The sequence below is a fragment of the Lactuca sativa genome, chromosome 9 (assembly GCF_002870075.4).
Source record: "Lactuca sativa cultivar Salinas chromosome 9, Lsat_Salinas_v11, whole genome shotgun sequence".
In the NCBI taxonomy this organism is placed as follows: Eukaryota; Viridiplantae; Streptophyta; class Magnoliopsida; order Asterales; family Asteraceae; genus Lactuca; species Lactuca sativa.
The window spans coordinates 94,979,604-94,998,506 of NC_056631.2; the positions used below are offsets into that span (position 1 = coordinate 94,979,604).

The 18,903-nt window shown below is 35.0% G+C and overlaps 2 protein-coding genes across 2 annotated transcripts; both read left to right on the forward strand.

Annotated features, from left to right (window-relative positions):
* Positions 1-7,705: 7,705 nt before the first annotated feature.
* On the forward strand, positions 7,706-8,259 carry LOC111885228 (histone H4). Its single transcript, XM_023881504.3, has one exon. It carries the CDS (start codon positions 7,783-7,785, stop codon positions 8,092-8,094), a length of 312 nt encoding a protein of 103 aa, XP_023737272.1. The 5' UTR covers positions 7,706-7,782; the 3' UTR covers positions 8,095-8,259.
* A 3,733-nt stretch (positions 8,260-11,992) lies between these two features.
* On the forward strand, positions 11,993-12,635 carry LOC111885193 (uncharacterized). Its single transcript, XM_023881472.1, has 2 exons — positions 11,993-12,150; positions 12,233-12,635. Exons 1-2 carry the CDS (start codon positions 11,993-11,995, stop codon positions 12,633-12,635), a joined length of 561 nt encoding a protein of 186 aa, XP_023737240.1.
* The last annotated feature ends 6,268 nt before the right edge of the window (positions 12,636-18,903 follow it).

An 18,903-nucleotide genomic window follows, 5' to 3' on the forward strand; every position in this document is an offset into this window, starting at 1 on the left:
ATATCACATAAGGAAATTATTATTCAATTAATTGGTAAATATCTTGAATTAGATCAAGGATATACTCAAATATATCTTAAAATCGGATTTATATTGACCCATTAAGATAAAGGCAAGTTTTCATAAGATAAACAGCAAGAAATCCCGAAAACTAGCTCCTTCTGACGCTAGAACTCGCCGAGTACCACAATGGACTCACCGAGTTGAGGCATACTCGCCGAGTCCACTATGGAACTCGCCGAGTTCATCAGGCAGAAGGACAAAAACGAATTTTGCAACCAACAATCAAGCAACCAATGCATCAATTCAATAGAAACCAATCAAGGCTCTGATACCAATGATGGGTTTGAGCCATAAGAACTTTCCTATGTGCACATACAAACCCTAATGCTTGGATCTAGGTTTCTCTAATTGAACATGCAATGTATCCAAGACTTCTATTGATAGATCTAGTGTAAACATTCAAATCATAACATAAGAAATCGGATCTAAAGGAATACCTTGAGTTGCTTGCTTGAATCGTCTTGTCCTTGGAGCTTAGAGTCACAGTTGTCATTCCTCTAATGACTTACAAACACCAACTAGCAAGAGGATGATAAGTGAGAGAGAGAGGAGGGTGAGAAATCGGCCAGGGTTTCTTCAAATGCAAGAGTGCCGATTTCCTCAACCCTATGAGTGTATTTATATTAGTGATCCTCCTAGGGTTTCACCCTTAAAACCCTAATTGGATAACTTAGGCCCTAAGCAATCCAATATCCTTAATGATAAGCCTTGGACGATTTCTAGGCTCTTCCAAACCCTGAAATCGTCTACCCCTTATCCATAAGGAATCACTGCTCAAAATACAACTATCATACAATTGACAGTTTATGCCCCTTTATTCAACTAATCTCTTTAAGTCACCAAATTAATTCCTAATTAATTTATGACTTATATTAATGAAATAAAAATATTATTATTCCTTATATTATACTCATAATATATAAATAATATTTCTTCTCTCGTTATAAATCATCCTGTCAAGTTGCTATGGTGAAGGCAACCCAAAAGGATCATGCACAACCGGGTCAAATACTTGTCAAATATAGTTGTAGCTTTAGAAATTATTCCAACAATAATGCAAGCAAGGAGGTGGAGAGTACGCACTTGCATAAACCTAAACTAGAATATGTATCTAAAATGTTTAAGGAAAATTAAGCACGACTAAACGTGGGAAATATGAAATCAACTAAGTTAAATACTTAAAACCGATGAGATCATGTACAAATCAATTTATTAATGCTTCTTAAAATATCTTAGCCACTGTGAGTTAATGAACTTCAGATAAATTAATATGTTAGGGTTACCCTTGTTAATGAAATGTAATTAACACCTTGGGGTTACAACTTTGGTGTTAATGACCTCCTTAATGGTGTAGGTTACAACTTTGGTATTAATGAACTCCTTAATGATGTAGCTAGGTTACACATTTAGTATTTATGAGCTCCTTAGTGGAGTAGGTTACAATTGTGAAGTTAATGAGCTCCATAATTTCACCTTGTAAATTACATTTTCTACTTACTATAAAATGAGAAGATGTGTTTATTTGCAAGATGATGAAAACTTGATTTATTGAAATTTTCACTTAAATAAACGAAATATTTAGAAGTTGTTAACACAATTTTGGTGTCTCAATATTGTGTTGCCTCGGGCAGATTAGCCTTGTTGAGAGTTTTTGTTACCTAAGCATAGAGGGCAAATTACCTAGCAAATAAAGTGATCACACGATATGTACAAAATAATTTGGTACTCACCATCTTTACCCTATTGACCCATATTCCTCCAACATATATGCCTCATGCTACAACCATGAAACAATATATTTACGACTCATATGATGGACGTTAAGGCTATATGTTTCATAAAACTTTGGACATCACATTAGCATTTTCATATAACTCGAAGATCATAATAGTAAAAAGTCTTAAATCGATTTAGATTTTTCTTTGATAATTATATATATAATTAATTCCCAATGGCCTTGAGAATAGTAAAATTTTTATGTTTCAGACTTTTGCTATATTTATTTGTCTGTTTTGACAGTTTTAGTCCTTAAAATAATAAATTTTCCTTTTTTACCTTTTCGCCCCACCATTTGTCAACTTCTGACTATGTGGCCGACTTATCATCCTTTTCTGTGTTTTTACCTCAATTTTCTTACTCATCAACTTTTATCCACTTTTTCTCACATTTTTTGCATGTTTTGACAGTTTTAGTCCCTATTTTTATTTATCGAATACAAAACTAACTAACTAATATATCATAGTTATCATCGTACAACGAGTGAGATGACAAATGGGCGACAAGTCGTGTCACTAACCTTTTTATATGGTAAAACTAATTATTTTGAAGACTACATCTATAGACCTGTGGGATATAACATTGCTATGCATGATGTGTTGTATTCTATTAAGAAGCTCTACCGCATCCGACGCGAGGAAACAAAATGTATCAAATGTAAATGGTATGAACACGTGTTGATTTTTCATTCGCGATTTCTCATATTTGGTGACTTTTCCCGTAGCAGCTTTTAAAATAGTCTGTCCCGCCGTGAAACCCCTGACCCTCAAGCCCATGAGAGGGGATACCCCTGTAAGGTCCACGCATGCATGTTTACCTCCAACCCATCCAAAAATCAAAACGTCAGCCGGTCTAAAGGTTGAGATTCCTTCTATCGGGTCCGTCAATAAATTCATATGTGCCTCTTTATTGGAGGAAATTAACCTCGACACGCTTAAATATGTCAAACAAAACATCCTTAACCATATCGCGCATGTATTTGAACCCCATGAATTATTCACAGTGAACTGCATGCTCTCCAAAAGAGTTTAAACATGTCTTGCGGAACAACCAATAATTAGCAAAAACAAATCATCGAGCATAAAACTTATATTTTACAGTTTTCTGACACAATAAATTGTTTCAAACCTACAACGTAGTGCATGAGTTTTTACTAGCTAGAATTAAATATTACAATCGATGAACTTTTAATGTGACTATAAAAAGATTAGAACTGATTTACATGAATAACTTAGAATTAATTTTATTTTAATGCATATTATATTAATTAAAACAATATATTATATATTATGGGGGTGTTTTTAATATTTTTCTATCTAGAGTATCTCCGGTGGGAGATTTTTTTTATAGATTATTACTATATTTTTTATTTTCTTTCAATGCTTATTACCATTGGAGTAGATATCTTTTTTGTTTTTTTATTTTTTTATTTTGACCATTTAATATATATTGAGTGATCAATTTACTTTTACAACTAATACATTTTACCCCTTATACATTAACCATATTTCAATTTACCTCTTTAATTTTAATTTGGTTTTAAATAATTTTTTATTTCTTTACTAATTAACTATTTCTATTAACTATTTAATAACATCTTATTTATAAATATAATTTTTATGGCGATAATATATAATTTTTAATGTTTTTAAAATATTATTTGTGTTTAAAATAGACTAATTAAATGAGGAAGTTTTATAAAACATTTTAGAAAGATGGCGGTAAATTAGTTAAATTTATGAAAAAAAGCTTAACCATTTGAGCATTCATTTATTTAGAGTTCAAAATTAAAAGAATGATGGTTTGTCACTTGTTTTAAGTCATAACTAACTCAACAATTGGAGATGCTCTTAATAGGGCATTAACGTCAAATTAAAAACATTAGAATCGGCCCTCAAAAACTAACCTAGGATCACTGGTACCGATCACCACCACTGTCTAGCTGGAGAATCAGTTTAGCGATAACATGGATGGTCCCTCGCTTTTCTTTACAGTCTCGCCAGAGAAGACAGTCTTGTCGCCACATCTGGAAATTGATAGAATCCATAAATCCATATCAAATCACTCACTCAAATCGATTTTGAAATTGATATCAGAAACCCGTATAATATCACTCTCCAAGAAGTCTGTTAAAAATAGAATTAAGCTATTTCATTGAGATTAAGACTGGAGTTTGGGTAGAATCTGTAAACATGAAAAAAGGTGAGTTATGAATGAAGTGTAAGTTTTTTTTGTTAGTTTGGGCATGTTTTGCATTATTGTTATTTTGCAGGGATTGGGCTAATTTTTATTGAAATGTTGAAAACACGCGGAAAGGTGGTTAAATTTGGTTTAGTATAATCTTGTGGTTGTACTAACTTGTCCTCCCCAAGAAAGGTGCTTAATTCTGGTTTAGTACAATCGTTGGGTTTGCAAAGAGAACACATATTAATTGTTATATAAGGTGTATCGATCATGGTTGGTTGGAGAAACTCCAACTCCTGCTTCTGGTTCCAAGAGTCTAGATCATTATGATTTTGGTGATCCCTTGTTTTTACATCAGTCTGATAATGGTGCAGTGTCCATTATTAGTTTTAAATTGACTTATACTGAAAATTTTAAAATTTGGCAAAGTTCAATGACTATGGCCTTAAAAAGGAAGAAATAAGTTACGTTTTGTTGATAAAACTTTTCCTAAACCATCTCTAGATGAAACTAAAATTAGAAAATGGGATCGTGTTAATGTTGAGGTATGTTCTTGGATTCTTGGTTCTTTTTTCGAGTCTTTGTATGCCAATCATGCTTGTAATGAAATTGCTTATGATATTTGGTCTAAATTAAGTGAAACATATCATAAAGCTGATGGTTCAGTTGTTTTTAACATGCACCAAAAAAACAAATTGTCTTACTCAGAGTGGTATGTCTGTTTTTGAGTATTATAGTAAGCTTGATGCTTTGTGGAAAGAATTTGATGGACTTGTTAACTTGAATGAATTTACTTGTGATGCCTCTGTTGATTTTACAAATCATTCAAAACTAATGAAGTTAATGCAGTTCTTATCTGGTCTTGATGATACATTCAGTCAGGTTAAGAATCACATCTTATTGATGGAACCTTCCTAATGTTAAACTTGTTTTTTTAGTTGTTTCCTTGTGCACTTGTCAAGCTACTTTTCTTCGTTGTTATCCCATGCCTCTTGTTGTTGGGGTCGGACTTGGGCACCTATTTTTCTTTTTGGATCTCGAGGAACCCTCAAACTTCCTATTTTCCCTTACCTCAGCTCTTTCCACACCCTTTTCCTTAAGTTGGGTCTCCACATTTTTGGCTGCTCTGACGACTATCTTCAAAGTAGTTGCCATTTTTACTGTTGCACCAAAGGTCACTGTCTTTATATCGTTGAACTCCTATTAACGAGATCTTCAATTATCGTTTAGGTTGTGTCGGCTAAAAATCGATCGATCTAATATATGATTTCCAAGCTGTGCTTTGTTATGCTAAATCTTAGAAAAATCATAGCTTACTCAAACGAAGAGACCAAAAGCATAACAAACTAATTATGAAGAGATCAAAACATATACAAACCAATATGCAAACTTGATACCTTAAAAAGCCTTCTTACGAGATGATGATTTTGGATCCAAAACTTTTTCACCAAGCAAGGCAACTTCAAGATTATCTAATTCCTTTCACAAAGGGAAAAATGAGCACCAAAGTCTCCTTATTAGCTAAAGAACACCACCAAGAGGCTAAGGTGTCAATTTAGGGTTTTATAATATTTGGGGGTTGGTAAAGAGGCCAAACTAAAGTCTTAAGATGCTTAAATAGACACTTACTAAAAAACTAGGGTTTTAGCACCCATCGTATGCCCAACGTACGAGGCCGAGTTTTCACGATCCTTCCTTATGGGTACGCTAAGCATACACCAATGTACGCCTAACATATTGCCCTTCGCACTAGTACGCCTTGCGTACTCCCTATGTACGCCTCACGTATTAGGGTATCCTCTTAAACCATAAAATACACCGAAGGCAATGACTTATTCGTTATAAATTTGATTTTGATGATCGTTATATCCGTGAAAAGGTGACGAGAAACTCTACACTTTTATCAACTCATACTTGCCATAAAATTTCCCAAACAAAACCCAATTTCCATAAAAGTCCGTTATCATTTTACCAAAAAACCCCTTGATTCCAAAACCAAATCCAAATGCCCGAATCATATACATTACATCACCCACACCAAAATGGGTAACGATTTGGGACATGTCGTTACAACAACAATATTTAGGAGATAATCCAAAGTATAATCAATGCAGATATCATCACAACAATGCTTGTTGGATATGTAACAATTATGGCAGGAAGGGCCACCTTACTCAAAGGTGAAGAATCCCCACACCAGCACCAACACCTGTGAGAAACCAAGGAGCCGCAACACCAGCAGGAAACAAAAATTGTTATGAATGCGGGGAGGTAGGGAAGTATAAGAGAGACTACCTGAAGTTCAAGGGACGAGAATTAAATTCCATATGAAAGGGAATTTTCCACAAGATCAATGGACTCTGTCCATAACCAAACTGTGGTCACTGGTACGCACCTAAATAACAATCTGCATGCAAACGTACTTTTCGATTTGAGTTCCTCCCCTCTACTCTCTCTTATTTTGGGGTATTTTTCTTGGCCTCCATCACACCTAGAATTCCTTAGGACCAACCATGATCTCCCTCTTCAAGATTTGAGCTCACCCCTTATCCTCTCTCATATTTTGGTCATATTTTGATGAAGCTTGAAGATCAAGAAGATTCTTTTGGCTGCAAAGAATATTGTTTCAAGTTTGGATCCATCAAAGTCATTGAACATAATATTCATTAAATGTTAACATGTCGTCCAAAATAGTAAAATTTATTTTAACAATTATTCATCCCATTTCATAAAACTTTCTTGTTGAAGTATGCATCGTAGAACTTGGACGTCAAGACCATATTTTTCATAAAACTTTGATGTCCCAGTAGCATTTTTATATAACTTGTAGGTCATAATAGTAAAAAAATGTTAAATAGATTTAAATGTTGTTTTTTTAAGATTATTAGAAATAAATATTATAATCGATGAACTTTTTATGTGATGTTTGAAATATTGGTTGGTATAAAAACATTCGATTGATTTTCTACCCTAATAAATGAAAATGTTATTGCCACTTGTCATTCTCTCATTTAATTTGTCACATGTCATTTTGTTATAATTTTGAAATATATTTATTTTCCACTTGTCAATTACATCATTATTCATTTCCACTATATCATTAATTTAGTTTCCATAAATTAAACCTACTATAATAACTATTAATTCCAAATTTGAAATTTAAAATTTCAATTTCAATTTCAAATAAATTTACACTTTAAACCATTGTATTTAACATTTTATTATAATAACTCATTTAGTACACGGGTCTAACAATTAAACACACAATTTTAATTAATTTATTTTTTGCATGTTTTTTTTTTTCATAATTTTCACTTATTTCATATTTCAAACTCAAATAAACTTCTCATTTAATCGCTTTTATTTAACATTATGTTTTAATTAACCCGTATAATATACATGTTTCACAACTAGTTTACATGAATAAGTTAGAATCGATTTTATTTTTAAAGCATATATCAGTTAAAACAATATAGCATTCCACGTCATCAATCCATTATACTTGGTAAACGATTTATAACCATCGATTATAACTTCATCAACGGTAACAAAACAAAACAAATGAAGCACACGGATCGGTATCTCCACCGTCGATCTTATCCAACAAAACCATCCCGCTTCCGCTTCAAACTCAAAATCCCCAAATTTATCCCTCCCTTTATAAATCACACCAATCGCGTTTTCCGACATTCAAATCATATTAATCTCTCTATAGAAATCCGAAGCTTTTTTTCAGTTTGCGTAGTCATTATTCCAACAATGTCAGGACGTGGAAAGGGTGGAAAGGGTCTTGGCAAGGGAGGAGCAAAGCGTCATCGGAAAGTTCTCCGTGATAACATTCAGGGAATCACAAAGCCAGCTATCAGGAGGTTAGCGAGGAGAGGAGGTGTAAAGAGGATCAGTGGTCTGATCTATGAAGAAACCAGAGGTGTACTGAAAATCTTTTTGGAAAATGTGATTCGTGATGCAGTTACATACACTGAGCATGCTCGAAGGAAGACTGTAACTGCAATGGATGTTGTCTACGCTCTGAAGAGGCAAGGAAGGACTCTTTACGGATTTGGAGGCTGAGATCCATAAATGGTTCTTCGTACCCTCACTGTTCTATTTTCTTTTCGTTCTTGTAGTGGTTCTATCTACAAAATTTCCATTTTTTAGATCTAGTAGCTTTATGTAAATCGATTGCTTCAATCCTTAAAAAGGATGATATTAATTTAATCTACTGCCTTTGTTTTAGATTCTGGCATAAACTTTTATTTGATTAACTGAATATTGTTATACAAACGCCTTGTTCATTTCAAAAATTGATTGTCGTTGCTGTGCTATTTTTTCTGTATAAATCACTAATCGTATTTGGGTGTTTTCTTTATGTTTGTTTTATGTATCATACAGTATAAAGTGATTAAATTTAGTGATTTTTTTGTGGGATTTAGAATTCGTCACTCACACATTTTAATTTGATGATATAGAAACCAAAGCTTTTCTTGAAACTTTTCCATTCTTAACTAAATGAAGGTATAAGTGGCCATTGGTTCTCTTTTTTATGGACAGAGCCGGTGAAAGTAAACGTTTTCTTGACTATTGCCGTTAGATCTAACGTCTTATTCTTTAACAACAAGTGTTAAGAGAGGGTCAACGTCAAGGTTGCAAACAGTGCAATCTGAGTGGTTTGGTGGTTTCTGGCATCTGAATGCCTTCAGTGTTAGAGTCTGTTATGTACAGATCTAAGGTAAACTACTTTGTTGCTTGTTGAGCATTATTTCAGTGGATCACTGTAAGGTTTTCACACGCCTTCTTGTTTGTTTAGGTTTTTTATATAAGGTGCTTCTGTGTTGCTTGAGCGTATATTTGTTTGTTTTAGTTTTACATCTTTGTTTGTGACTCTTACAACTTGTTGATAACAGAGGACTGTGGTATTGTGGTTGTACAAACTTGTCATCCTCAAGAAAGATGGTTAAATCTGGTTTAGTACAATTGTTGGGTTTGCCAAAAGAACACAGTTTAATTGTTATATAAGGTTTATCAGTCATTGTTGGAGAAACTCCAGCTTCTGCTTCTGGTTCCAAGAGTCCGGATCATTATGATTTTGATGATCCCCTGTTTTTACATCCGTCTGATAATGGTGTGGTGTCCATTCTAGTTTTAAATTTACTGGTGCTGAAAAGTCTAGAATTTGGCAAGTTCAATGGCTAGGGCCTTAAATCTTTTTTTGAAAGAACTGGTCAAGGAAAAAGCAATCCCCTTGCCCACTACCGGTTGATCCTTAGGCCTCCCCCTCTTCTATCAACTAAATGGATTCTTAGATCTTGCTAATGAGATTAAGAAAAAGAACTCTCTTTCTAAATTCTTCTAATTTTTATGTTATGCATAGCAAGGTTGCAGAAAACGTTAGACGTTAGCTAGTCGGTAGACTGTGGTCTAGGGATTAATCGGCTAACGGGGTTTAATCAGAGACCATTAATTAATAAGAAAATTATTTCAAAAATTTATAAATATAACATTAATTGTAAGAATATAAATAAATAAACATAAAAATTTAATAAGGCTCATCGGTGTGGGTGCGGTTTGGAACCGCGTTTTCTGCCACGTAGACCGGGAACACCGCCCCCAGGGCACAGTTTCCTGCGGCCATTGAAGATCGCGTCCTCTGATTGGTTGGTCAATTTTAACCGTTGAAGGCTGAAGATTCGTGTATTTTTCTTCTTCTTTTTTATTTTTTATTTTTTTTTACTTTTAGACAAAACTGCAAAAATGGTCCCTGTGGTTTGCATTTTTTCAAGAAACAAGTCCAAACAGTGACTTTTTTTGATTCGTGGTCCTTTTAGAGTGGTTTGTATGTGAAAATGGTCCCTCCGAAAATTAAAATGACTATAATACCCTTGGGGTATTTATTTTTCATTTTTCTTTCATTATTCTTAAAATTTAATATTTATTTATTTATTTTAACAATTAAAAAAATAAAAAAGGTCCCACCTCTCTCTCTCTCTCTCTCTCTCTCTCTCTCTCTCTCTCTCTCCGGTGATCTAGAGCCAGCCACCACACCCCGTCGGCCACTAAAATGCCACCGTAAATCCCACACACTACACCACCCCTGCTGCCACCACCTTCTCTCCACCGGAAACAACCATCCCAACCTCACTCGACTGCTGGAGCAACCTCCGACCACCAAACCACCTCCTTTCCCTCCCCCCTCTCTTTCATGTTCGTTACCAGCATAATAGAAACAGGGCAGCAAGGTCGCCTCCTGATTGCTATAGGAAATAACCATCCTAACCCCACTCGAGTGTCGGAGCAACCTCCGCCTACAATCTCGATGCAATCTAAATGAAAGTAATTAAATACCATCTAATACCCAAACTATACCAACCTAAATTAAGGGGCGTCAACCTTCATAATCCGAAATTAAGCCACCAAACTGAGAAAAAGGTTGTTGATTGGAATACGTAGAACAAACATCAACCAAATACGGTCCCTGTGGTATCGCTGCTGATAGGAAGTCGGAAATTGCAGAGGGAAACATGGGTTCATCGCTTCCCGTGGTTTAAAGAACCCCAACTCCAGTATACCCTAAAACAATCACACAACAATAAACTCAAAATTTCGATCCAACACAAAATCTGATCATCGGGGATAAAATAAAATGTTACCTGAAGCCGATTAAGAAAGGAACGAAGGCAGCCGACGGGATTCGACAGATCGGGAAGAAAGGAACGAAGGCAGCTAACGGGAAGCTCCGATGATGGCTGAGAAATCACGAGCAAAGGATGGGCAGTCGATCTATTGTGAGCCCTCCATGGTTCATTTGCTTCCCAGTAGCAACACACGACAACACACGAAGGGGAGGAGGAGCAAAGCAGTCGCCAATCAAGGTGGTGTTTTTGGATCTTTTGGAGAGAATGACGATCTTTAGGGGTGTTTGGGTGGCGTTGCTCGGCCGGAAGAGGAAGGAAAAGGCAGCTCCGGTGGCCGACAACCTTCCTTGGTCGGTGGTGAAGAAAAATGGGAAGGAATGAAGGAATGTCTTCTACCTGATGAATGAAGGAGAGAGAGAGAGAGAGAGAGGTGGGCCCTTTTTATTTTTTTAATTGCTAAAATAAATAAATAAATATTAAATTTTAAGAATAATGAAAGAAAAATGAAAAATAAATACCCCAAGGGTATTATAGTCATTTCAATTTTCGGAGGGACCATTTTCACATACAAACCACTCCAAAAGGACCACGAATAAAAAAAAGTCACTGTTTGGACTTGTTTCCTGAAAAAATGCAAACCACAGGGACTATTTTTGCAGTTTTGTCTTATTTTTATTACCATTACTCAATATATATATATATATATATATATATATATATATATATATATATATATATATATATATATATATATATATATATATATATATATATATATATATACACATGTTACCATTTTAACCATTCACCACCTTCACTCCATCTTTAAACAAATATTTTCATAATCTTTTCATCATTTTTTTTTGAAAAAATGTCTTCTTCCAAAAGGCCTACCAAAGAAAAAACACCAGTAAGAAACACCAAAACCCCAATACCTTCATTTGATCAACCGATTTTCTCACCTCCGTTTTACCACTACGGCGGTATGCTTCCATATTTTCCACAATGACCAGCACAACCACTACCACAAACACCACCACTACCACAACCCGACCCGAATTTTAATCTATTTGATTTATTATGTCAACCCGAGTTTGTTCAACAAACACAAACACAACCAGAAACGGTCGTTTCTGATTCTGAATCGAAATTCGTTACAGAGACTCAGCCCACTCGAGCAGCAACTAAAAAGAAAACAGAAGGCGGAGGCTAGATGTTGGGAACCTTTGGAAGCGTTAGTGTTGGCACAATCCGATATTTAAGAAGATGCGACAGTTGGAAAAGACCAAAAGCATGACCGCTTTTGGAATCACGTTTTACACAGGTTCCATAAAGGAATGAACCGTGGAGAATACCGTTCAAAACATCAAGTGTACTCCAAATGGGGGAAGATGAACAAAGAAGTCATGTTGTTTAATGACTTGTGGAAAAACATGAAACGTCAATGGAAAAGTGGAGAAAACGATGAAGTGATTTTGAAGAAAGCGTTGAAAGTGTATATAAAAAAAAAAGCTGAACGCTTTCAAGTTTCTTGAAGCTTGGAATTTTTTGAATGATAACAGGAAATGACTGAGTAGCAAAACATCTGACGAGCATATCGACAGTGGGTCAAAACGCAGCAGAACATCTGAGTCTGACCACACTACATCAGATGCTCGTGTTCAATTTGATCTGAATGAAGATGAACCTGTTCCAGTTTCACCACCTTCCCGACCATTGGGAAGAGACAAATCAAAAAGCAAAGACAAAGACAAAGCGTCAGATTCAGATGATTTGAAAGAAATGAGATCCAACATGAAAGGTATAAAAGACAGAATAGACAAGATTTTGAAAATTGCTTCTGAAAGAGAGTTTCGGAAACAAAGGGAGAGCGACATGCGAATACTAGCGATAGACACGTCGAATATGACCAGGGCCGAGCTTGAAGTGGTTTTGGCGATGAAAGAGGAAGTGAAAAACCTTTACATCAATCGTGGCTAATTTCTAGTTTTTTTTCAAGTTTTTAATCGTTTCGTGTGCGTGTGTTTTTTTTAAGTTGCAGGTTTTATGTTTCTACTTTGTTTTTCTATTTTTTTTTAATTAAGTAATGTATGGTATTTGTATTTTTAATTAATGAAATATTATGTTTTTAAAATTATGTATTTTTATTAAAAAAATAAGTTATATTAAATTAAAATAGTTAAAAAAAAACCCTAAAAGTGTGGCACCACTCTGTTGGTGTGACAAGAAACCACACTTGAATGGTAAAAAATGACATGGCGTTTATGTGGCGGGGGAGGGAGTGTGGTTTCGGTGACACCACACCCTCCAGCCTAATAAGTTTAACAAACACAACAATTTATCATCCACTTAATAAGAAAAGTTATTTAAATTTTAATATATTTAAAGAAAAGAAGTAAATTTGGATATTTATAAATTTGAGAACATAGAAATTTTGAAAATTTTGGGGAAAAACTTTAAAATTTATTTTAAAAATTTATTATTATTTTTATATATTAGTTGAACATTGAAATACTATGAACTTTTGAAATTTTGAAAAATTTGGTTTAATATTTAAAAATTCGAAAATTTGAAAATTTGGCCGATTAGGCCGCCTAGGACCAATTAGAACCGTCTAGCTTCGACTTTCACCCCTTTGACCAAAACCGATTAAGACGATCGATTAGCCTTAATCCTATTCGGTTGAAGACCGCTTAGCGATTAATACCCGATTAATCGGCCGCCTAGACCGATTTTTACTACACTGATGTATAGTAAATTACTAATCTTTTTCTATTTCTTTTTCTTTGTTAGAAGAGAGAGAGTTTCTAATTTTTTACTTCACTTCAATACTCAATATAATAACAATATTCAATAAAATAAATAGGAAACTTGGAATGAGAGTATTTTTCTCACATCCATTCTTCATATGATTGTCAGAACAAAAATCTTGGATTCAACGAAATGGAATTTTTTATCAAGCCACGAGCTCATATCTATAAATCTAAATATAGAAATATTATATAGATATAAATTAATCTTGATCTTGTAACCAAAGAAAGATAGTGAAAAGTTTTCTTATCTTTTAACTTAAAATAAAGGGTTCTCCATGAAGGAACTGTTAGAATAGTGTCTAAGGCTACAACTATATTAGGTAAGTATTTGACCCGGTTGTGCATGGTCCTTTTGGGTTGCCTTCACCATAGCAACTTGACAGGGTGATTTATAATGAGAGAAGCAATATTATTAATATATTATAAGAATAATATAAGGAATAATAATATTGGTATTTGATTAATATAAGTCATAAATTAATTAGGAATTAATTTGGTGACTTAAAGAGATTAATTGAATAGAGGGGCATAAACTGTCAATTGTATGATAATTATACTTTGGGCTATAAATCCCTTATGGATAAAGGGTGGCCGGTTTTAAGGACTTTAGATAGGCCTTAAAATCGTCCAAAGGCTTATCATGAAGGGATTAGGATTGCTTATGGCCTAAGTTATCCAATTAGGGTTTAACGGTGAAACCCTAGGAGCCTAACTAGTATAAATAGACCCTAGGGGTCAAGGGAAATCGGCACTTGTGCTTTGAGAAGAAACCCTGGCCGATTTGATCCCCTCTTCTCTCTCTCTCTCTCTCTCTTAAATCATCCTCTTGCTAGTTGGTGTTTGTAAGCCATTAGAGTAGTGACAATTGTGACTCTAAAGCCTCAAGGACAAGAAGATCAAGCAAGTGATTCAAGGTAAACTTCTAATTCTGATTTCTTATTGTTATTATACTCTATTAGCCATTAGAAGTCTTGGATTCAATGTATGTTCAATTAGAGAAACCTAGATCCAAGCATTAGGGTTGCATGTGCACATAGGAATGTTTATATGACTAAAACCCATCAGGAACCAAATGACAATTTATTCATATGGAACATCTAGGAACAAGACGATTGAATTGGAAATATCGACAAATTCTTGCGGATTCCAAAGAAATGAAAATAAATATAAGGTCAACTTGTTCCAATTTCATCTCTATTGAATTTGAATATCACACTAGCGGATATAGTAATGATTCAACGGGTGAGGTCCACTTATTTTTATTTGATTGATCTATAATCTTTACTGTGGATTTCATTGGCCTAACTGAAAATAGGAAGATTTGATGATTCAACAGATAACTTATCATTATTCGTGATAACTATAACTAATATACTTTAACAACTAATATGCTATAACTCATTAGACGATAATATCATACAGTTGGTTAGTGGGGTATTGCTTGGAGGATCTCAGTTAGGGTTAAGTGGTTTTATCATCTGTTCTGGTATGATCGACAGTTGTCTATGGAAGAACCTTTGGGTTCAAGCACTACCGTTGTTAGGAGAGGAGCGGTAGCAGGAAGATGGTGATGTCAGTTGCATGAGTTGTTGGTCATTGGAAATGTCAAGGGAGTTTTGTATTTACATGGGTTGTAGACAGTTAGAATTCAATGATTCCTTGAGAATGGAAGTTGGGGTGAGGATTCGTAAGTCAGGGTAGGGGTTATGGTTTTTAGTCCCAACATAAAAGACTTAAGGAGTTGGTGTGGTATCATGGGAAGTGATTCAGATTATTAGAGTGGTTAAGGTCTCAAGAGTATTTTTTCAGATTTCAGGAGTTGAGCAATCGTTGAGATTGGCTAGTAATGGAACGTTAGTTTTGGTAAGCGCAGGTCATAGGCGGTTCATGCTATATGAGGTTTGATGGGTTGGAAATCCATCTGACTTATGGGATGAAAGATCTTCGTCGAATCCAAGAAGGGGAGAATTGATCAAAATTTTTGGTAGTTCTATCGGGTGTGGAATGATGGGATTCGTACAAACAATCCTATGTGTGCATGCAACCCTAGAATTGGATCTATGTTTTCACTATTAGATACACAACATTCTGAACACATAAAGAAACCCTAATTCTAGAATATAAGTAATCATATTAACATAAGAATAGGTTTATAATATTACCTTGATTGTTATGTAGCAATAACAATCCCAAATCTCCTTGTATTGACTTTGGAAGGCTTAGAGTCACAAGTGTCACTCCTCTAATGGTTCACAAACACCAAGAGCAAATGGAGAAGCAAGAGAGAGAGGGAAGAGGTATAAAATTCGTTTCTAGGAACCCTAGACAAGGCATGGACGAATTCTTATGGCCTTAGGGTTATTTATATAGGTGTAAAGATTAGGTTTTAGTCCTTATCCTTATCTAGTTGCTTGCCCACCAAGCAACCATAAGATAAGCCTTGAAAACCCTTATCTTTTATCCTTTGGACGATTTCAAGGATCCTTATCTCCTTGAATTCGTTCAACCCATATTTATTATAACCATTACCATATTTTGTAACTATCACATAATTACAATTCAGCCCCTCTAGTTTAATTAATTACATTTGATCACAAAATTAATTCTTAATTAACTATTGACCAATATTAATTAAACAAATATGATTTCTCCTTTAATATATTATTCTTATAACATATTAATAAATCACAATAACCTCTCTCTTTATTTATTTCTCCAATCAAGTTGATTTGGTGAAGGCAACCCAAAATGACCATGCACCATGGGGTCAAGTACATACCAAAATAGTTATGGACTTAGACACTAATCCAACATGGAACTAGGCCATATTTCTCATCTTGGTTAGGAAGAGAGACGACCCAAGTGTATGTTTAGATTGAGGTGGTGTAAGTGGGAGTTTGTGAAACTTCCAACCACTGGTCGACATCTTCTTTATTTTTGCATAGCATGTTTATGGTTGAGTTCAGGCCGAGGGTTTCGGAATTCGAAGTATGACCTGAACACCTGGTTGGATGCGGGTTTCGACTCAGGTGCGTGGGGTTGTGATGGTTAAGGTGTGGTAAGGCCATGTGTGGTAACCGTGGTTGGTCTGAAGTGTTGTAAGACTGTGATGAGATCGTAGCATTCACCAGTCGCGGTAGACTATCGTTGGAGGTGGTCATGAGCGTAAGTGGGGGAATCAGTTCGTTCATTGGGCACGCCTGTTAGGATTTTCGAGGAATATTTCTTTGTTTTTGGTTGAGGATCATTAGGGTCTGGCGCGGAGTCGGGCATGTGTAGCTCTAGATGGGTGGTTGTAACACACATAAAAAATCAAGCCAATTTAAAAACTTTTTCAACCCATTAAAACCATAAATTATTACAAAGTGTTTTCAAAATAGTTTCATGTCAGAGTATCCCAGAAATTAAAATCATAAATATGAGGAGCTGTACGATCACGCCTTCGCCTTCCCGCGATCATCCGAAGTACTTGAAACCAAAACTAAAACTGTAACCCCGAAGCTTAGTGAGTTCCCCCAAAATACCGATACATAAAAAATAGTACACATAATTGATGGGTTTTGGTCCTAAGAACATCCTATGTGCTCATACAAACCCTAATGCTTGGATCTAGGTTTCTCTACTGTACATGCAAGTTATCCAAGACTATAAAACCTAATTCTAGCATTCAAGTAATCATATTAACATGAGAATAGGTTTAAGATGTTACCTTGATTGTTATGTAGCAATAACAATCCCAAATCTCCTTGTATTGACTTTAGAAAGCATAGAGTCACAATTGTCACTCCTCTAATGGTTCACAAACACCATAAGCAAGAGGATGAAGAGGAGAGAGGATGGAGGCTGCCCAAAAACGTCTACAAACCCTAGAGGAGTCTTGTCCACGTTTTTGGTCCTTAAGGGGTCTATTTATAGTGAGGCTATTAGGTTTATCTAACAAGGAAACCCTAATTTGGATGCTTAAGCCCTAAGCAACCCATGGATCCCTTTCCTTAAGGCCTTGGACGATTTCTTCTTGGGTTTTCCCATAGAATTCGTCCACTCCTTAATATAAGGCAATCCATGGCCCAAATTGCAATTATCTTATAATTACAATTCTAGTCCCTTAAGTTTAATTAATCTCTTTTAGTCACAAAACTAATTACCAATTAATGATTGACTAATATTAATTAAACAATATGATTTATCCTTTAATATATTATTCTCATAATATATTAATAAATCATATTTAATCCTTTCTCTCCATAATTCATCCTATCAAGTTGCTTTGGTGAAGGCAACCCAAAAGGACCATGCACCATCGGGTCAAGTACATACCAAAATAGTTATGGACTTAGACACCAATCCAACAGTCTCCCACTTGGATAATTCTAGTAACTATTATGCGTATGACTTCAGATCCTGATCTACAATCGTAGCTTTCCAGAGCCGCTGTAAACTTTAATCCTATCAGATACGCGTGTCCTTTAGATAAGGGATCATATATTCCTCCATTCTAGATATCATATGAGATATGATTTCAAATCATTCTCTTTGTACTATATCTCGATTCCCGATTTATGACGACTGACTAATTGAACAAATCAAATTAACCCTAGCCCGGCCGAGCATTTACATTTGTCATCACTAAATCATCGAGGGGCCCAAAGATATTGCTTTTATCCTACTTTGGATAAAAGGAACGGATAAACTTTGATACAATGCTTGCTTGCACTCACTCACCGAATTACACACAACAATATGTTTTATAACACCAAGTTACTAGTGCGTTTACATATTATCAATGTGCAACCGATTTGCAGGATACAACTCACACATCTCGGTTTCAAGAATATAAGATGTTATCGTCTCACCAATCACTCGTGATACAATTCATAGAGTGATCCAAGTGAGCGTGGGTTTAATCCAATGCTCAAATCATATTCATCAACACTCATGAACGTTGCAACAAAAATTTGCTTATGTCTAATACTCTTTTAGACAATCCACACACCAATTCACGACAATCTTCATTCATACCTACTTCCAACATATGAACGACTGTGGCCCGTTCGAATAATTTGACTGTTCCTAACCAATTAAATAATTCAGGAAGTCAAAACATGCAAAGTGAAACACAAGGATAATACTAATCCCATATGGCCTCAAACCTTTGAGCATAAATAAAACACCTTTTATTTATCACCATATCGATTACTCATTATTTGTTGTTTCGGTTAATCAACTTCTTACTTGAATTACAACACTTGTCCCATGCTCCTAGCATGCACACAATGTTTACCTATGGTTCTTACTTTGTGAAATAGATCAAATTGAACACATTTCCAATCATTCTCATTTCACAACTCCAAATCCTTTTTCATAAGTGTAAGAATATCAAATTCTTGCCACTTATAGAATATGTTAGATTATAACATTTTATGCAATGATCCTTT